General features: G+C 37.3%; 1 protein-coding gene and 1 long non-coding RNA gene across 3 annotated transcripts in view; one reads left to right on the forward strand and one right to left on the reverse strand.

Moving 5' to 3' along the window:
- The window catches only part of LOC136258670 (uncharacterized), a 39,569-nt gene extending 23,463 nt beyond the window's left edge, over positions 1-16,106 (reverse strand). The window contains exons 1-9 of one of the 2 annotated variants that reach the window (XM_066052013.1): positions 15,955-16,106; positions 15,536-15,873; positions 6,408-7,127; positions 5,271-5,379; positions 3,975-4,147; positions 3,789-3,918; positions 3,534-3,737; positions 3,357-3,482; positions 3,154-3,300 (exon numbers count right to left, since the gene is read on the reverse strand). In XM_066052013.1, coding sequence (XP_065908085.1) covers positions 3,154-3,300; positions 3,357-3,482; positions 3,534-3,737; positions 3,789-3,918; positions 3,975-4,147; positions 5,271-5,379; positions 6,408-7,127; positions 15,536-15,873; positions 15,955-16,014 — 2,007 coding nt within the window. In that variant the 5' untranslated portion in view covers positions 16,015-16,106. Of the gene's footprint in view, positions 1-3,153; positions 3,301-3,356; positions 3,483-3,533; positions 3,738-3,788; positions 3,919-3,974; positions 4,148-5,270; positions 5,380-6,407; positions 7,128-15,535 lie in introns of both variants that reach the window. The other variant, XM_066052012.1, reaches the window with a different exon arrangement.
- Positions 16,107-17,796: 1,690 nt separating this feature from the next.
- Positions 17,797-19,240, forward strand: LOC136259496 (uncharacterized). The gene is made up of 3 exons (XR_010703276.1): positions 17,797-18,119; positions 18,546-18,645; positions 19,012-19,240. It is a non-coding gene; the product is annotated as an uncharacterized lncRNA (long non-coding RNA).
- Positions 19,241-22,247: the final 3,007 nt, after the last annotated feature.

Below are 22,247 nucleotides of genomic sequence, written 5' to 3' on the forward strand. Positions count from 1 at the left end.
GTGCGAAAAGAGGAAGAAAAATTAGAAGGAAAAAAAAAACGAAGAAACTAAGCCAATTTTTGAAGTCGCATATCTCGGGAACGCTTGAAGCGATTTCGCTCAAATTTGGAATATGGTATCCTGAAGGTGGAGGGAGTGTCCACAACAAAAATTGTCTTGTTTCATCACGGTAGCACAGAGCTACGGTGGTGCGAAAATTGCGTTTTCTTTCTTCCTGTCAATATACTCACGGGTGTTGCGCGCCGGCTTCTTGGGCCGCACGACACACTACCGTGTGTCTTGATTGGATGTAAATCTCACCTAAACTCCAGATATGAAATATTTCCTTCAGGTTATACAGTCATTTGTAAAGACCGTTCTCTTGGTGGTGGTGGTTGTGTATTTCTTTGCTTTCGTAAAACTCTGCCAGTTATTGAACAACCCTCACTTCTTTTGGATGCTGAAGCTGTGTGGGCTAAGTTAATGCTTCCTAAGATGAGCCCAATTTACATTAGTGGAGTCGGATGGATGGATGAAGTTGTTCGTTTTGATATCAGCATAGAATCAAGTCTTCCACAAGACTCAGTGGCCCACTCAGTGTACTTATATCTTAAGGGAATCTAGATGGTGTAAAGCAAGATATGTGTATTTTCAGTCATTCGTGAGTAGAAATCCAGAGTGTAATTCTGTAGACAGCAAGTGGCATTCCCTAAAAGAGACTCTGACTGTTAGTGTATCCAACCGTGTTCCTAAAAATAAGCTTTAGTCGTGAAAAGACCTGCCATGGTTGACTCGTGACATTAAGCGAGCTATGAAAAATCATAAGAAATTATTTGACCATGCCAAACAACACAATACTGAAGAAGGCTGGAGCAATGATTGTAACAAAATAAACAAGATGCTTAAGGTAGCGTATGAACAGTACCATTATAGAATCCTGGACACAACATTTTCTGGACATCTACGTCAGTTCTGGAAATAAATAAAAACAATGAAGAAAAAGTACATCCTCCATGCCATCCCTTACAGTGAATGGTCATACAGTCACCAGAGCAAAGCATAGAGCTACAGCACTTAACACCCAATTTCAATCTGTTTTCACTGAAGATCTGTTTAACGTACTTGAGATTGGCACTGAAAATTACAACTTGATGCAGCCCATACAATTCTCTGAAGCTGGGATTCAAGCACTTCTGCAAAATCTTGACACAAACAAGTCATCAGGCCCTGATGGAATCCACCCTATTACTCCTAAACACTGTGCCAGTGAACTTGCAATTATCTTGAGAAAGTTATTTTTATGCAATTATGCAATCATTGAATACTGTAATATTCCTGCAGATTGGCTGGTAGTTAATGTAACTCCAGTATACAAAAAAGGTGGCTAGGATCTTTCTGCAAATGATCGTCTCATATCATTAACAACTATCTTGTTGAAAATATTTCGTCTCAGTTAAAACTTTTTGCCAATGACTGCCTATTTTATTGAGTCATTAAAACAGAGCAGGACACTGTGTCATTTCAAAGGGATGTGGACACTTTAACCCACTGGGCATTGGTCTGGCAGATGAGGTTTAACCTTGATAAATGTACCATATGAGATGTTCAAGGTCACTAAATGTCATAACTGTAAATTACTCTACCTAAGGGTCCATTTATCTGTAACCCATCAACATTATGTGAGAAAACAGTTGATATATGCACATTTATCAAAATTCGTTTTATCGGTTCTTTGTCGTCTACAGGGTCTGAGGAATGGACTGGCTAAGTTTCAGTTCCACAAGTCAAGCAGTGTGGGAAATACAGCAGTAGACAGCCAGATGAGCAAATAAATCAATAATTATAGAAAACATCGAGAAAATAATTTACAGGTGCTTACATAAACTATCATAACTTACTGATACAACGGAGTATGGAAATGAGTCTTTGCTCATTGTATTCACCCCGAATTTGTGAATCCACCAAGGTATCCCAAAGGTATCCTTCTGTGATCCAGAAGGAAGGCAAATTCATTGAAGAAAGATCATCGTATATTCTTTTGTCATCACAACGTAAACAAATGTTTGTAATTCAGAAACTCACCTGTGTATGGAAGGATTTTTGAACTCCCTATGAACAGAGGAGACGACAATGCCCAGGATTTATCCACTGGAGTGTCAATTCACCGACCAGCAAGGTGATAAAAACTTGCATAAACTTTTTTTCTGGAGCCTACATTTTTTACCCATTGTTTTTAAATGTGTTTTATTACAAAAGTACTATTGTGAGTAGATCGGCAGTTTTCTAAAATTAGGTCACATATGTACCTTGGAGTAATGTTAGATGATCACCTTTCGTGGTCTACCCATGTTACTAATGTTGCGAGTAAGGCTACAAGGATGTTTAACTTTCCCAAACGCCACCTTACTAAATGTTCAAAGTTAATGATATCAAGGCATCTGCATACTTCTTACTAGTTTGACCATTAATGGAATATGCACGTGTTGTTTGGGACCCATATTACAATGTATAAATATCACTTTTAGAAAAACTCCAGAGGCGTGCTGCAAGGTGGGTCATTTCTGACTATAACTATCACAGTAGTACTATGTTGAAACAGCTTAATTGGTGGCCATTAGCAAATACTGTAGAAGGAAGCAACAAAGACTAAACATCTTTTACCAAACAATGCACGACATGATTGGCTTATCTCTACCTGACCACTATCACTTCACCACCACACATACGTACTAGACAACATCACCCGTTCCACCTGATGACACCATCCATAAGTACCACTGCATATATGACAAGCATTTTCCCGAAGACGATCAGAGAATGGAATGCACTGCCAACACTACTGATAGAAATGGACAATTTAACAAAGTTTTCAGAAGCCATAATTGAATATTTGTAATGTATTTATTAGTATCTTCTAGGGCCTAATCAGCCTTGGCTGTTTGCCCTATTTAACTAATAATAATAATAATAATAATAATAATTGCTGTATTTCCAGGTTATTAGCATCCAAAGATGTCTTCTGCATGCCAGTGGATGTATATGGTGGACAAGTCTTGTGAGTTCATGGCTGTATGTATGATGTACTGTTGTGTGGGTATAGTGTCCATTGCAGCAATAAGAAACATTTTGCACTATTGCAAGGTAATATTATACAAGTGAATACTGTAAACTCACAGGTGAGTGAAATACATCAACTTTGATGGGAAATGTCATGTTGACCTTGGAAGCATCATCTATTGATCCCAAACTGTAAGTGATATTAAACTTCAAATTTCTTGGTAAGAGCACCCTAGCTGTAGGGTTGATTAAGATGTAAGAAACCTATAGTAATACAAAATATAGCATGCATCACATTGTTATTATATAATATTGCATACAGCGTCATTGGAATTGGGACTTTTTTTCGTGTTGCTTTCAAAAGTTACTATACCCAAAGTAGTTTGACTTAGTTCATCCTTCAGTATCATCAACAGCTCTAAACTTTCACCAGGATAAGCACTTACCTACAATTAGTACATGTGAAAAATCACCCATGGGTAACTGTGGTAACTTACAGACTCATTCAGTAGTTCTATTGTGTCAGTAGGGGTTAACAATGGTGAACTGTTCATTTTATAACTGTCAGATGTGATAAACGACAATCCCAGTACATTAGTACTATTACGGTTATACAGAGGTGGGAGCCATGGACAGAATTCTACTTTTGTGTATACATTACCTCCAACAACAGCTGTATTGCCCATGAAGTTAATGGAAACCTATGTTGATACATACTACACATAAATGATAATAATTTGTGGTATACACACCTGGTCAGGGTTTAAAGAATCAAAAGGTACAGATGGATCTGAGTATTGCAAAAAGCATAAATTGAGAGTGTTTCTGAAAACACTTGGAGCAGTTGAATGGTCAGCATCTACTACAACAGATGCACCAACTCTACATTAAAATAATCTTTACATAACTCAATGCAACATCACATACATGTATGTTACCTGCCAGTGTTGTTAATAAATTTAACGTGTGTTCCATTATGAAGTTGAATTTGACTGAAGGAGCGGAGATGCAATGCACCACCCTCACTAACAATGCCTTTACTAGCATCTGTTATGGCATTGTTTCCATCATATATAATACTTCCTTCAACATGAACCCTTCCAGCAATCATCTTAAGCAAAAGATATAAATTTAAATAGTGACTACATACATGTAATATGCTAAAAATGTAACTTGTGTATTAAGAAGTGTATCTGACTAGGCATGCTGTAATGGGAATACTGTTATGACCAATACAACATGAATGTGGCATTACTGCAGAACTCAAGCAGAAAAAAGCGTCCAGTCCTTAAGCAAGTTGCAAACTAAAGCCAAACCTTCCTCTAGTCAGTCTAGTGTATCTCTTTCTATTTTTTTACTGAGTTTATTTGCATGAGCCTGTGGAGACATTGCTACATAGAAATGTAGCATGGCATTTAAATTATGCATAATAGGCTTAATGCGTGGGGAAGTCCACTGGTAAACAAGTGCATTCACAGACTGTGCTGCCTTCCATCAACTTTCACTGCTACCTATCACTCCAGTGACTCCACACTCTTAACTTCATAGCACAGCAACAATATACCGAGAAAAGTACATGTACCATTTAGATCAGTGATAAACTTTCACCGCAAAAAGAAGAAATGTGAGGATCAAGACGACCTCAGTTGCATAGCATGCTATTCCTCTTAATATACTACATACACTGTAGCTGTGCAGGCAGGCTAGTGGGACCTGCAATATAAGTGACATCCATACCATAACAGCCAAGCTGTGAATAAAGGATTTGGTCTTCTTGAATAGCCAGGTTTAAAAATAATGTGACCAGATTTGCGAAAAGGTACCTTTTCCACACATTTGACATGCCAGCAAACAAAATGATATAACACTTGAATCCTTATACTGATTAACTTTCTCTTAGTATCAAAGTGTAGCCAGATACTGTAGCTACATTCACCGAACATTTCAAGCAATTATATGCCATGATCAAAACGTTATGAAGTTTCAAATTTCAAAAAATAGGTCAAATTTTGTGAGTGAAAAAAGGTACCTTTTCGCAAATCCGGTCAATAATGGACAGTAAATGGTTAAAATGATGTTAATACCAATCATGATATGAGGTTGTTACAATCAAAATTGCATTGACATCGTTGTAGCAATTTCTTAATTACCACTTTTAATTTCTCATGTTATTAATAGACTGAACACTACATTCACAGCTACACTGTTTAGATATGGACAACTATAACACTTACTTGAACTGTAGTTCCGATGTTGTTTCTAAATGTAACATTATCAAATCTTGCATTGTAATAAGCAATGTTGATAGCTGCAGCTTCTGCACCAAAATTACTGTCAAACAAGCTGTATACCAGGACAATTCAATATTTTAATACATTGATCGTATCCACATTATCCAAAATAAATACATTTAGCTATGACAAAATTGATATATTTTCAAGTCCACTCCCTTTTTACAGCTTTGCTGTTTGGGCAATAGATAACATGTACAAAGAAACTTTACTTATTGTTAGGAGCAGTAATTTATTGACATCGATAGCTAGTATCAATAATCACCGCCAAAATTATATTGACACCAACCAGTAAAAAGAATGTGGAAAAAATGAAAAAAAATTTGGACTACAGTAAATCACCAACCCTTGGCCACTATATACCTATGCTCTAGACCACCATGTAAACTATTCAACTACCAGTGCCAGCTACTGACTTGCATTCTTTTCTACCATATAAAAGTGAGTCGAAAAGATGATATATATAATTATTTAAGAAGGCTGGTGAATAAGAAACCAAGACTGAACCTGACCCTTCCCCTAACACTGACGTTTGCCTGTCAAGCACAATGATGTCTTTAACTGCCTGCATGAGGTAAGATTTTTGGTGAGTTCAAGGCAAGCTAGGGTTGGCTCAGTTTTTCCAAGATGGCCACCTCACTCCTCCAAACCTAGCTCACTTTGAATTCACCAAGAGCCACCAAGTCATTGACAATGACCATGCAACTCAAGCATCAAACACACTAGTTATATGAAGGTGGCTTGCCTCAAACTCACCAAAAACGTACCTTCATACAGCTATAGCTAGTGTGTTTGATGCTTGAGTTGCTTGGTCAGTGTCAAAAGGTTGCCAGTTATCAAAGTAGTCAATGATTGAATATCACTGTGCCATGTGTTTGAATGCAGGTCACAAAAAAAATTGGGAAGGTTTACAAACCAGGATCAACACTGACTTATACGTACATGCACTGCTTATGAGTCGGTGTTCTAGCAAATCAATCTCACAAACTAATCTTTCATTCAATTTGATTGACTGTACATGGTCAATAAGTACACCCTCATCAAACATTACTTATTTATACATTCACGTGCATAACTCACCAGTTAACAAACGCTATAGGAAAAAAACTGCTCCTATCTGCATAGAAGTTGTGAAACACTATGTCTACAGTGCCAGCAAAATTTGTAGCTGAATTGTTGGTGAATGTGCACTGCTTGAATGTCACAGAATTGTTAGTTAATCCTCCATATAATGTAATGTGTGTAGCACCAGCAGTTCCAGCAATGTTATTTATAAATGTACAGCTACACACAACTACACTGTATAGTGCTTCTTTGTTTCTATTAGGGACTAGTCCATAACCAATTGCTCCTGCTTGTGTAGCTGTATTTCCTTCAAATGTGATGTTTTCAAACAGGAATGTTTGGTCATCATATGCTTTAACAGTTACACAGTACAGTGCTCCACCAAAAATACTTGCTGTATTGTTAATAAATTTTGAGTTGCTTACTATACAATGCGACACACTGGAAGTATTCACAACAATTGCTAAGCCTCCACCTTTACCAACAAAAAGACTTTGAGCAAAAGTCGACTGTAAATCATTAACAGATGCAGCCACATTATTAATAAACCCACAATTAGTTACAGTAATGTTAACACTAGTTGCTGTTACAGAATTGTATGATATAGAGAGACCTCCACTACTTGTCTGCAATGTTCTAATTTCACTACCATCAGAAGTGTTGTTGTAAAATGTACAATTCCTCACTAGCACATTTGGTGAGTTGTAAATATTTACTGCTCCATTTTTCATATTCCTGTGAAGTGTACATAATACATACTAGGTACAGCTACAATATTAGCAGCAACAATGAACATACCAGCATTATAACTTTTAGTGTAGGTTAGAGATCTAGCAGGAGGATCTTTGTGGATTTTAAAATTCGAGCAAAGCAAGGTTTTTAAAATACACAAAGATCCGAGGGCGTGGTCTCTGTCCGACTTAGAAAATGTATGCATTATATATATGGGCATATAGGTGGAGTCATTGTGGGACTGGGTTATATGTTGTACTGAAATCGTTGTGCAATGTTAAAATAATCACGGAAGACTGAACATGTTTTTGTTGAAAAGTCGAAGCTTGCACCGCTTCCTTTCGCAAGTTATACTAATTGTATCTAGCACAACTGAGGAATGGCAGCGATCGATAATGTTGAGCCGGGTTAGCGGTAGCCAGTGCCTATGGCGTCACAGCAGTGTAAAGAACATGTGTGTCAAAGAAGCAGCTTGTGTGGATTTATACGATGGGAATGAGTTATCACAAGTTGTGCCTTCAGTGGTGCTACAGTAGCACGAAGAACAGGCACAGTATCTAATATGGACCACACCCACATTACACGTGGCGAAAAATAACGTTCTACAAGGAAGCTTACCTAGTTAGGTCTTGGTGAAGTCCATCCATAATTTAATAAATGACGAAAACAGCCATAAAACACTCTAGAAACAGATGGGCACTTAACAGAATTTTCTGCGATATTTTTGGACTTCTCCATTCATCATGAAAATGTATGTACAATGCTAGATTGTATCTCCCATAATCAAATTCTTTTAGGTTTGCCTATAAAATGAATGGAGTGGTTATCCACATGTTGGCCTGGGTGACTGGTCACCCACTGCAGGCTATCTTGGAGGGAGCATTGCAAATCAATGATCAAAAGTGAGATTTGTGATGCTTGAGGTCTTTTCTGCTAGCAGGTTTCTAACCATTTTAAGAACCTGCTAGCAGGTCTCTTAGTGGATTTTAAATACCTCGTTATCCTCCAAAGATCAAAGCATATTATGCATACCATTTTCTAATTTCTTTTTTTTTAAACAGACAACATAATGTAGCACCAGCTGAACAATCACAGTTTATTTCTCTTGTATAAATAGTTTCCCTACTCCATGTGACTGAGCATACAAAAATAAGACATGTGGAAAACTAAAGTTTGCCACTTTTTATAAGGTTAATGATTCATAACTTATTATGCATTTATACTATGGCCTCCATTCAAGTTACAGAATGAAGATATTCTTTTGTGTGATGGGGTGTAGTTGATTCCCGAAGCAGACTCAGTCATGTAATAAGTCTCTTATACCTAACCTGCATACTGTACATCTGTACTACAGCATACTTCATGATATAACTTCTTATGTAAATGTAGACCACTGCTACTACAACTAACAAATTCCAGTGCTTGTGCATTTCATGCGAAGTTACACGTGTATACGTGTGGGTTGGATTTCATCCAATACATATTTGCATAAACTACCGTATAGCAGAAAATTTTGGCGAATTGATCATTGATAAAAATCAGTGAATAATATTTTGGGGAATGATATATTTGGGGAATGTGTCACATTACCGTATAGCCTAAATATTTCGTGGGGGAAATTTTTTGCTGATTTTGCAGCTTGGAAGTTACCAGCGAAAATTTTATCCTTGATATATTTAGACCTCCATATAGTCTACTAGATGAATAAAAAATTGGAAATTTAAAGCGGGAATAGGGATCGCTGAAAAAAGTGACAAAACAAGAAGGGATCGCTGGGGTGGTAATGTAAACCACCTATTTTGACTCACTACAATTTACATTACTGGTGCCTTTAATAGCTGTCAAATTCAGTACAAGGATTGTTGTTATACACTTGACTGCATTATACATCCCTTCAGACTGGAAGAGAGCATATGTAACACCAGTATACAAGAAAGGTCCGTGTACTAGTCCATCGAACTATAGACCTATATCATTGACTAGTATTTGCTGCAAGTTGTTGGAACATATCATCTCCTCAGCAATAACTTCTCACAATATTGACATGTGAACAAATTAACATGGATTTCTTTGATTGATAATGAAGACTGTGGAAAATAGTGTAATTTTGCATTCTGCATTGTCAACATTTCAGTACAAACATGAAACTGATCAAATTGCAATGTGCATACAGACTGAGAGTCTCCCAAGATGAGCTACAATTTACATTACTGGTGCCTTTAATAGCTGTCAAATTCAGTGCAAGGATTGTTGTTATACACTTGACTGCATTAATAGAGTATTTACATGACTGCTCTATTAGAGTATTTAATCTTTAATCTGGATAACCCGCCCACGTACAATAATCACGGAGTGAAAAAAACCACCTTGCAACAAAGTCATCAGCCCAGATTAAGCTTCCTGGTCTATACTGAGTTTAATAAAGACAGATTCTATTAGCCACAAGTAGTGCACATCAAAACACTTAACTTTGAGTGTGATCTTGTATGGCTTCTCAGATGTAAAGTTTTGGCAAGAAGAAACAGCCCGGTTTGGGCTGTTTCAATTCGGAAACAAAATCAACAATAGGTCATGGGCACGCACAATGATTCATTCAGCAAGCCTTGTTACTTTTTATCCCAGGATTCTCCTTGTAAACTTCACTATGCCTGTGAAAATAATATTACGAATAATAAGAATAATAATACGCACAAATGGGCATATTTCATACTGTTTCCTTTTCACTTGATACTTACTAGTGGACCTATACTCATTGCAAAGAACCACCAGAGGGTTGTTTTGAGTTGAAGGATACTTTTCAAGGTGGTTTTTAGGTATGCGTTCTATTAGGATTTTTGCAAAAAACATGGGCAATCCCTATTATGAACCCACTATCGTGGTTTATGATAATACATTTTGGGAGTGTTTGCAATTCCAAATTTTTTTAGCAACATTGCTCAATCTTGAAAATTTTGCCCCTTGAAACATTTTGGCTATACGGTACTTTGCCCACGCAACTTTAATCAGACAGAGTTGTCGACGAAGCTTTGCAATGTCTAAAGATGACGTACTACAGTTCAATGCCTCTCATTCAAATTGACATGCTCTTCTTATGCAAATAGTTAGCTATAATAAAAACAAAATGTACTAGCTTGCTAAGTTAGTAATCATGACTGGAACGTGTGTGGCAAAGCAAGTGCATGGACAGCTGAATTGCTCATCTTCCTGAGCAATCAGTCTAAAACCATGTATTCAATGGGATACTTGTGGAAAACTAACCACTCACTGCTGTAACAATATTCACTCACTGATAAACCATGTATTCAATGGGATACTTGTGGAAACTAACCACTCACTGTTGTAACAATATTCATTCACTGATAAACCATGTATTCAATGGGATACTTGTGGAAACTAACCACTCACTGCTGTAACAATATTCACTCACTGATAAACCATGTATTCATTGGGATACTTGTGGAAACTAACCACTCACTGCTGTAACAATATTCACTCACTGATAAACCATGTATTCAATGGGATACTTGTGGAAACTAACCACTCACTGCTGTAACAATATTCACTCACTGATAAACCATGTATTCAATGGGATACTTGTGGAAACTAACCACTCACTGCTGTAACAATATTCACTCACTGATAAACCATGTATTCAATGGGATACTTGTGGAAACTAACCACTCACTGCTGTAACAATATTCACTCACTGATAAACCATGTATTCAATGGGATACTTGTGGAAACTAACCACTCACTGCTGTAACAATATTCACTCACTGATGAAGAACAGCGTCTACTATACTTTCAGTAATTAGAAAAATGGCTAGTAAATTTTGGCGATTCCATGCAAACTCGTCAAATTTTCTCCTGCCAAAATTTTCCACTTTATGGTATAATCTTTATAAAGGATCCTCTGACAACACATAAACAAATTCACAACTTATACAGACACAAACAAGAGATCATATACACTTACCAACAAGTAGACTTACACAAATAGTGCTGGGTTTGAGCATAATAGACCAGCAAAAGCATCAAAAATTGTGACTGGATTTTGGAAAATCACTGGTATAGGTGCATTGTTGATTTACAGAAAACATATTTTAATAAACATTGTTACTCACCAGCCTTAGCAGCTACGCATACGGATTTTTCACCAGACATGGAGAAATTCATATAACTCTAAGAGCAATTGGTGGCCAAATTAATCCTTTCTGCCATTTTAGGTAAGTTTTCTCATCAGTGTTGCTTTATCACAAGTCCTTAATGAGGGGTAGAGGGTGGGGGGTGGGCAAGAAATAAAAGACTACAAAATAGACAAGGATGGTAACTGAAGGAACTAGACCACAAAACAGCCCTTCTGAGGCAGGAAATAGGCTGAAATCTCACAAACCAGGCATACATCACACTCTGTTTGTCTGTCCAGAGTGTTTGAACCATCTACAGCACTTCACTGGTATTCACAGAATCTGGCGTGGTTATACAGGCCTCCAGAAAACAGTCTACCAAAAGCAAACCTGACAAGTTGAAGGAGAGTTTGATGTGAAAATTGTTAGCCTGATAGTGCAGCAACTTTATGCTGGTACAATCTCAGTATTAGCTCTTGTGTCCATGTGGTTGGTTTTGATAAACTCAGTCAAAATCATGCCATCACAGTAGGAGACTTTAAGTAAATTGGTAAATAAATTTTGTGTTAAAAGTATACAGTAGGTGCTATTATAGTAATGGGTAATATTAATAGTTTGTTATACGATTATTGTCATGAACAAATATCACGATTATTGTGATTATTTCCCACTAATGACAAACACTAAACACATCATGAATAGTCAATCAATTAAATGGTAAAATTACATTGAAAATTTCCATTAAAAAAAACAGAACTAAAAAGAGGGCGTGTCTCCTTCGTACATGATCGAAAGACTGAGAGCAGTTGCCTTAAGGATCTGCACAAGAGAACACTAAATAATAGCTACAGATAGCTACTTTTTACAGATTGGTAGGGTTTTCCAGCTATAAAATTCCAATGCCTTTATTGTTGTGAATCAAAGCATTTAACACGTTGGGTGAATACAGCCTGTGCATGATCATGCCTTTTCAGAGTCTATAGCTATTCCTTAAGACTGATCATGAGTACATACTCTACCTGTAGCTAGTAAACAGATGCTTGAGCATCATGAAGCAAGCCTTCATATACTATATTACTGCAGTACTATATTACTACATGCAGTGCACACCAGCCATAAAATTATGTTGTCCATGTGCATGGACACGAAAAAATTTCAGAAACTAGGGGAGCAAAAAATTGTAAATGTAAACAAGTAGAATAGGGATCGAAGCTGTGATTCTGAAAAAAAAAACTGCATAAACAAGAAGTAATAGAGATGGTGATTCACAATACTGCTTAATACATCAATATAAGCCAAGCAGCTTGATTTGTGTACATTGAATTTAAGATTCTTATTTCAACTGTTCAAATAAAAAGCCGAAATAGGAATCTTAAATTCAATGTACACAAATCAAGCTGCTTGGCTTGTATTGATGTATTAAACAGTATTGTAAATCACCATCCCTATTACTTCTTGTTTATGCAGTTTTTTTCAGAATCACAACTTCGATCTCAATTCTACTTGTTTAAATTTACAATTTTTTGCCCCCCTAGTGTATGCAGGGCTACCACAGATGTAGAAATCACAAGGGGGCCTTCCCATTGACAGGTCTGAAGTGATAAAAGGCTTAATTGGCAGGCACTAGATGAGAACCTAAACTCTGAACTCTTTGCTTGCCAATCTTGTCGGCATAGTTCTAACAGGAAATTTCCCTCTTGTTTAGCGGTAATTAACACAAAATGGATTGTAAGCCTGGACAAGGATGCTTCCCTGGCCAATAATGACAAACATTCTTGACCATAATATGTGACTGGGTCTTACAAGTTTTATCATCCATGACAGCAGATTTGATTTTTAAACCAGGCGCTTGCCCACAGCCGACCTTCGGTGCACGCCTGGTTTACTGAAATTGTTTTTGTAAACGGAATGTCTTTGTCCAGCGGTATACCAGTGGATGTAAGAACCACCTATCAGCTATTGACACTGATGTGGTATGCCCCGAGCATTCGACTTTAAGGCACGCGTCTAGTAGTGCCACGAACATTCAACTTTAGGGCACGCGTCTAGTAGTGCCACGAGCATTCGACTTTAGGGGATGCGAAAAGTAGTGTTAACATTAGGGTTAGGGTCGGGTTCAGCTATGGTTCCTTCTTCTTTAATATAGTACGCCTTTGTGGTTTGCTACTAGTTGCATTTATATTGTAGAAAACAAAGGAAGCCAGTAGCTGGCAGCGGTGGCTCAATGGTAGGGCCCGTGACTCAAGAGTGGGGAGGGTCTGGGGGTCGGGGATCCACTTTAATCCAATTTTTTTTTCCCTTTACAGTACCTTTTTTGTCTAAGTTTTTTTTTGGTTCACTGGTGGCAATAGCAATGGTCTTTCGTAAAAGTGTGTGTGTGAGTGTGTGTACTTATCTACTTTGTTTGTCTGTACGTACTCACGTGAGCAAAATCGTTAAATAATGGTAAAAGCAGCTTTTACATAAGAAGTAATAGCGAATGTATTAAACTTCTGCACAGGTGAACTTTGCTATAAGGTGGTTTCTTTTTGGTGGACTGAAATATGGGTGTGGTGACTTTCCTCAGACCTTGTAAACTACCTTCCTTTGAGGTTTTCAGGCGTTTAACAACTGAAAAAACATTGGCGCAGGCCTTGTACACTACCAGGAATAGCCTATCGCTTCGAGTTGAAAGGGGGCGTATCCCTTATGTATGCGAACGAAAATGAAGAGCAGCCTTGAGGCTTTGTCAAGAGAATTTGTGGGAAAAAATATGATAGTCAACTATAAAACAGTTTAGAAGATACGTCTGTGCATAATATGTTGGTAAAAGCGGTTTGTTTAACAAGCACTTCCTTAGCAGTGCATAGCAACGTAATTTAAATTACGAAAATTTCATGAATTACGAAATATGAGAATTAGCTAATAATATTATTGCACAACCCAAAACTACCTTATTATAAAATAGCAATACATAGTTGGTTAATTCATAGTAGCATATACTATCTATGGTTAATTCCAGATAAGTTAGCTAGCTGCATGGCGCCTGGTTTTAGAAGTAGCACAATATCAACTTGTTCACCAAGAACACAAGTTACATGAACAATCAAAGTTTATAATCAAAATTAGCTAGACTTGAGTGGTCTTCTTTTGGTGGTTGCTACTTTTCCTAAGCACAGTGATGAACTATACGAGCAGTCTGGGCCCTAATAGAGCTCTGGCCAGCATATATGGATGGCTGTATGCGGTTCCGCAGCTCCATGGTGTTCAATAAAGGCCTATATACTGTAAATTTTCTTTCATTATAGCCAGTTTTGATTCCTGAATGATTCAATGGTCCGTTACGTGGCTTAATTCATCCCTACACCTTCCTCTTTTTTTATAAACACCCTCGATTTGTGCCCCAGGAGTACTATTTTTTTTTTGCCCAAAAATAAGGATAAAATCCTTCGAATAGTGCCGCACGGTAGTATTATTCGAGGGTACGCTACTAAAATTTAAACCAGCCACTACTATAGCTATTCTACAATATAGTTTTATAAAACAATCACAAAACGTTGCTACATACTTCTTCTATACAAACCTTTCTTTCACTCGAGTCTTTGTAGCACAACCATGTCCCGCCTTATGCTACATATGTGATCAATTTACTAACTAATATCTGGAATTTCAATTATGTGACAGCTCCGTCACAGCTGTTTAAGTTTGACCAGGAAATGCCTTCCTTAAATTGAGATGGAGATTAATACTAAAGGTATGAGAGCACTAGTAAAGAGTAATTATGAAAGTATAGTGCGGTATTATTCGAGGATGTGGTACAATTAAAAATTATTTTCAGAAACAAGGATAAAGACCTTCGAATAGCACCACACTCACTGCAGTACTATTCGAGGGTATGGCACAAATTGAGTAAATACAGTAAGTCTTTTACACAAGCACTCCTTGGACAAACATAGTTTCAAAATAACAGCCTGGGGTGGATAGTCATATAGCAACCCATGCTGTTTGCACAACAAATGCATATGAAAGGCTTTTATATAGGTAATACAGTGAATGCTTGATTGTGCTCTGCCACTTTAAAGAAGGAGGGAGAGTGGGTGGGGCTAAGTTTGGCCTTAGCTCTATAGAACCTACAGCACAATAAGACTATGACTCTGGTAACACAAGGTACCCACTCATTCATGTTACATCTAGGTGGGCTGCTTCCCCAGTTGACACCAGTCATCAGGTCCCCAGCTGGGTAGACAAACAGACGGACATGCACATACACATAAATTACACACAACACGACACACACTCACTTACAGGAACGCACAATTCTGGATCACAACAGTTTTCACTTCCTCCACAAATATTGGACGAAGACATCCAGTAAACACTAGTCCATCAAATACAACCATTGAAGCTCTTGCAATTGATAGATAAAGATTTGATGCATGAACACCATCTACACCTGTACAGCTTATATATGCTCCTTCTCCTTCCACCATCAAAGTGTCGTTTTCCTTCAAGTCAACTCCATGTACAAACTTAGTTATATTCAGTTGATAAGTATTAGCAGTAAGTGACAACTGAATATACCTCGGATAGCGACATCCCGAATCTCGTTTCTGTGAAGTGATGTTATCTAAGAAGCGATCTAGCTGCGATTGGTTAGACACTCGTTCGGAATAATGTACAACATCAGGACTGCAAGTTGTCACATGTGGGGAGACTAAACTTACGCGAATTGATCCAAGATACAGCAAAAAATGAAACAAGTTGACATAATATGAATAATCCATTGTTACGGCGCTGTCCCACCTCGAAGTATAGCTAGGCAAGTAACACTTGCCTACACAATGACAGCTGGTGCTCAATCTAGTGACCTTCAAGACCTTGGGGCGTGGCAAATAAATTGTCTTCGTCCAATATTTGTGGAGGAAGTGAAAACTGTTGTGATCCAGAATTGTGCGTTCCTGTAAGTGAGTGTGTGTCGTGTTGTGTGTAATTTATGTGTATGTGCATGTCCGTCTGTTTGTCTACCCAGCTGGGGACCTGATGACTGGTGTCAACCCTGTACGGTTATATCATGATAAATTTAGTTGATTGTATCTGTGTAGTTTTGTGTACTGTTCTTTGTATACCCTTTTGTGTTGTATGTTTATGTATGTATGTATATATGTATTTGTGTATGTATGTATGTATGCTTGTTTCGCAGGGCTCCACTGAAAATCAGTGTTTTTCACTGAGTGGAATCCCTGTTTAAATATTACAATTACAATTACAATTACAATTACAACCGATGTCCCTCACTTATTATTACTTTTTGTATAGTTGTTTTTGTTTGCTTGTAGCTAGTCAATGTTTCTGTATTGCTTGTAGCTAGTCATTGTTTCTGTATTGCTTGTAGCTAGTCAATGTTTCTGTATTGCTTGTAGCTAGTCAATGTTTCTGTATTGCTTGTAGCTAGTCAATGTTTCTGTATTGCTTGTAGCTAGTCAATGTTTCTGTATTGCTTGTAGCTAGTCAATGTTTCTGTATTGCTTGTAGCTAGTCAATGTTTCTGTATTGCTTGTAGCTAGTCAATGTTTCTGTATTGCTTGTAGCTAGTCAATGTTTCTGTATTGCTTGTAGCTAGTCATTGTTTCTGTATTGCTTGTAGCTAGTCAATGTTTCTGTATTGCTTGTAGCTAGTCAATGTTTCTGTATTGCTTGTAGCTAGTCAATGTTTCTGTATTGCTTGTAGCTAGTCAATGTTTCTGTATTGCTTGTAGCTAGTCAATGTTTCTGTATTGCTTGTAGCTAGTCAATGTTTCTGTATTGCTTGTAGCTAGTCAATGTTTCTGTATTGCTTGTAGCTAGTCAATGTTTCTGTATTGCTTGTAGCTAGTCATTGTTTCTGTATTGCTTGTAGCTAGTCAATGTTTCTGTATTGCTTGTAGCTAGTCAATGTTTCTGTATTGCTTGTAGCTAGTCAATGTTTCTGTATTGCTTGTAGCTAGTCAATGTTTCTGTATTGCTTGTAGCTAGTCATTGTTTCTGTATTGCTTGTAGCTAGTCAATGTTTCTGTATTGCTTGTAGCTAGTCAATGTTTCTGTATTGCTTGTAGCTAGTCAATGTTTCTGTATTGCTTGTAGCTAGTCGATGTTTCTGTATTGCTTGTAGCTAGTCGATGTTTCTGTATTGCTTGTAGCTAGTCGATGTTTCTGTATTGCTTGTAGCTAGTCGATGTTTCTGTATTGCTTGTAGCTAGTCGATGTTTCTGTATTGCTTGTAGCTAGTCGATGTTTCTGTATTGCTTGTAGCTAGTCGATGTTTCTGTATTGCTTGTAGCTAGTCGATGTTTCTGTATTGCTTGTAGCTAGTCGATGTTTCTGTATTGCTTGTAGCTAGTCGATGTTTCTGTATTGCTTGTAGCTAGTCGATGTTTCTGTATTGCTTGTAGCTAGTCAATGTTTCTGTATTGCTTGTAGCTAGTCAATGTTTCTGTATTGCTTTTTGTACTGTGTATGTGTTTTGGGGACTACCTTGTACAGGCTATAAGCCTTTTGTGTACCCTTTCTTTAGATGAAATTGATAATAATAATACTGAGTTGGAACTGAGTTCAGTGTGCTCAGGCGGAAAAATCTCAGTGAATCTGAAGTGTGGCGACGTAAACAAGTACTTGATAAACATCCCAGGACCTTCAAAACGAAAGTTTGAAGACCTAAAGATATTTTAAAGTGTCTTCTACTGATGTACGACTAACAGTTGCGATGTCACCATCAGTGTGCTGGCACTAAAGGAGTCTCTCAAAAAGGTTCGATGTTTGATTTGTGTAAGAAGTCTTCAAATGACTTTCATGAAGCTTTGGTATAAAATGGGAGACCTACATTTAAACTTGGCACTCTTGCTGACATGGCTGGGTAAGTGATACCGACTGATCAACATGTTAGGGGGCATCTCCAAACTGATTTTGGTACGCTTAACGTCATAATTACACTAACTTCAGACCCCCCCTCCCCCATCCTTAGTGTCACACTATGAAAACAATGCATTGGCAGTAGAAGCACAAAACATTATATTCTTTACCTGAAGACGTAGTCTACAAACAGTATAGCTATTTAATCACATCACTTTCTCTATTCCTAGCTGTTTACACTATAACTGCTTTAATAAAAATTAATAACGTCATTGGCTGAACCCCCTCCCCCTTAACGTCATTATGACGTTAAGTGTACCAAAATCGGTTTGGAGATGCCCCCTTATCACTTTAAGTATGTAGCTTTATAAACTGCATGTGCATTGGGCTTCAATGCTAAGATGACCACTCTGCATGCATTTTGTTACAGGGAAGAAGAATTGTGAAATGAAGGTTCTGTCGTGTTGTTCTAGAGCAGCTAGCTTGTAGGGCTTTATAACCATCTAGTGCCATCAGTTTTTTTACTCAAGGTATGTGTAATGCTGGTGTGATTACTCTGCATACAAGACCATACTGCAAGTAGATGCACATGCATAATACTCACTACAAACAAGGTAGTGAATAGAATATGTACTATGATATCACAATGTATACGTAACCAGTCAGGGACACATATGATAGTAAGTTTGAAGTTAGTCTCATCTATATTTCGTATTGGTTCCATTCAGCAATTAATGCTGTCTTCTCATACATCAATTATACTTTGCTGTTTCTCGTGGTGTGTTTGTGTGTGTAGGCAGCATACCCAGTGGTCAAAGCCCTTGATGTGTCTCCTAGTAGTATAAATTTGTACGTGTCTATATTTAACTGTGCTTATATAGGATGTTCTCTCTCAGGTGTCACAACTTAACAGGATTAAGGCAGTTACGTGGAGATACTAAGTGAACATATGAAGTTTTACAAGAACTAACTGTTATTCCAGATCCCTCAGTTGTGATTGGAGTAATAATATTACAGTCGCTACAGATGTACAACTGACTGTATGACTTGGTAGTTTTGTGGGACAGTCCCCTAAATATATTGAATTGTTGAAATGGCTTTGAGTAAAGTGCATTATAATGACTGTTAGCATGTGAACAATATTCATGGTCCCAATTGAAATATACTATAGTGATTATAGTTACGAAATGCAACAAGAAACATGCTGCACAATAAAACTGATATTGCCAATGAACTTTCCAGTTTAAGATCTTATGAAGTACACTGCACATAAGAAACCTTATGAAACAGTACGTTATGTACAAAAAATTGATAAACTTCTGAGAAGTGCAGTTATAAGGTATAATCTTCATCCATCATCAGAGCTTCTTTCTTGATTGTACACTTCTCCCCTGTATCAAAATGCACACACAGTGGTAATCTTAGCACTGAGGCCCAATACACGTACAATTCAAAAAGCTACCTACATTAAGCAACTAGAGTGGTAACATTTTAGCATTGTGGCAGGGAGGCAACATCAGCTGAAGCTGTTCTTCAGCTATGCCCTGTACACAGCATACCTACAATCTTGTATTTTAATTAAGTTTATTTCTAGTTATTGTATTGTGTATTTAGTGTATGTTGTTTTCAGGACTCCACTGAAAATCAGCATAAGCTGAGTAGACTCCCTGCTTAAATATTACAATGTTGATCAGTTGGTGTCAGTGTTGCAAACTTACAGCCATGCTAGCAAGAGTGACTAGTTCTGAGTGATAGGTCTCCCATTTATACCAAAGCTTTATGAAAGTTGTTTGAAGACTTCTTACATAAATCAAACATTGAACCTTTGTGACAGGCTCCACTGCCAACACACTGATGGTGCATCGCAACTGTTAGCCATACATCAGTAGAAGACGCTTCAAAATATCTTTAGGCCTTTAAACTTGCGTTTTGAAGGTCTCTGGCATGTCTATCAAGTACTTGTTTACATTGCCACACTTCAGATTCACCATAACCCTTTACATGCTAAATGATCTGTAAATAGCAGCTAAACAAATAAATAAAAACAGCTCAAAGAAGATTTTAATATCTAACTACATTTCAACCAATCAGATGTTTAGGGATGACAGTGAAGGCGTTGACAACAGATACATGTGGCTTACAAGTTCAGGAAAGTGATGTAATAATAGACACTGCGCTTTGATGACCCTCCATAGGAAATTTAACCATAAATATTGTGTCAGGCATTTATTTTAGCAGGTCAAGCAGTGTTGCCAACTTTCAAAATAGTGTGTAACTGCATCCATGAGATATTAAATGTTTTGAGATCCAGCCCAAAGTGTACATGCTATCATGGTCTGGTGTCACATTTTGCCCAAAATGCTTACAGGAAATTCCCAAAATTTTAACCCATTATTATAATTATTATGCTCATTCAATTTTCCCACATAGGGAATATATAATCTATGGTTCCTACTATGCTTGCATTATGCTCTTTGGTTAACATTTTGATCGGTGAATGGTCTATTAGAGTATTTCACTACAAAGTGATTGTTCTATTAGAGAGTATCAACCTGAAGAGCACAATATGTGAAAATTTTGGGAAATTCCTGAAAGCATTTTGGACTAAATTTTGAGCATATTTGACTCAGGTCTAGCTCTGGCCAGCCTGGGGATGGCTCTATGTGGCTGTACAGCTCCATGGTGTTGAATAAGGACCTGTGCTGTAAAGTGTAAATTATTAATGTCCTTTCATTTTAACCAGTTTTGAGACCTGAATGGCCCATAACTTGGCCTACTTCATCGTTTAATTTCTTATAACGCACTGAATACCATTATTTTGAATTCTCAATACTTCCATAGACAAAATAATACCAGTTTTCCCAGACTAAGTCACATATACCCTTACCCCTTAATTTCCCAAGAATAATGTACAATTGTATTATATTAACACTACACCACATAATTTTTGCTGTATCTCCTACATACAATCATGATGATATTTTCAGGACTAGTTCTCTATTGTCCAGTGAGCAATCAAGAACACTGGTGTGATCATAGTATAATCTTAGAATTGTGATAGATTTAAATATTAATATTTTTACCAACGTAACAGTATTGCAATCTTTGGTGTTTCTTTGAATAACCACAATGTTCAGCTACAATCAGAAATTATGGGAGTAGAAAAGGATATTCTATAACGATTAAATGACAGGAATAAGATTATTCATTGGCACATAAAAGAATAGGAATATAAATCTCAATGTATTGTAGTCTTGTATAAAAAAGATCCTTATATGGAAATTAATTCTGTGAATGCTATCCCACTAGGGATCTGTGAGAAGGCTTAAAACCTGTGAATACAGGGAGTCAGAAACATATAGCTGAAACGTGAAGAATGTAGAAAAAATCTGAGAGTCAGACCCAGCGGTGTTCCCCCACAACATGCAGTCTACCCATGTGCCAAAGGAGCCACAGCAACCGGCACCCGAGATCTTCTCTGCATTCAACCAGTACTTAACCATCAACTTCTTGCCAGCAAATGGTTTTATTTTGTGAATGCTATCCCACTAGGGACCTGTATATATTTCTAAGAAACTACCTGAACTGATAAAAATGGATGGTTTAGACAAAGCACTTTCCATTAAGCTACAAAATTATTTAGATGCAAAAACAAATGAATGGGAAATAGATGCTGGGTTAATTGTTAGTGTATCATGATCATCCTCCAAAACTGAAGTACTACAATAATGACTATAAACAAAAGGACATTACAAACACAAGCTTAGACAACTATAAGCAAACTACTTAACACTTACTACATGTACACCACTACTAAATCAAATTAAAGTCGTCCTCAGAGGAAATACACAAAGTAGCAGTGCGGATTATTTTATTTCCTAAAACTGAATAGCTAAGAGGTAGCTAAAAAGACAATTTACTCTAGCTAGTTACTAACTACTAAAAGGTGCTGCACTCAGCCACCATATATGGTGACACAAAAATCAATGATACAGTGTAATGTTGGTGAGGGTGAGATGTTTATGTGGTCTTATAATAATAACATCAGGGGCTGAACCCCTCCCCAGTTAACATCATCATGACATGCTAAATCAGTTTGGACACTGACTATTGAAGTACTCTAATACAACAA

Source organism: Dysidea avara, chromosome 6 (assembly GCF_963678975.1).
Source record: "Dysidea avara chromosome 6, odDysAvar1.4, whole genome shotgun sequence".
Taxonomy (NCBI): domain Eukaryota; kingdom Metazoa; phylum Porifera; class Demospongiae; order Dictyoceratida; family Dysideidae; genus Dysidea; species Dysidea avara.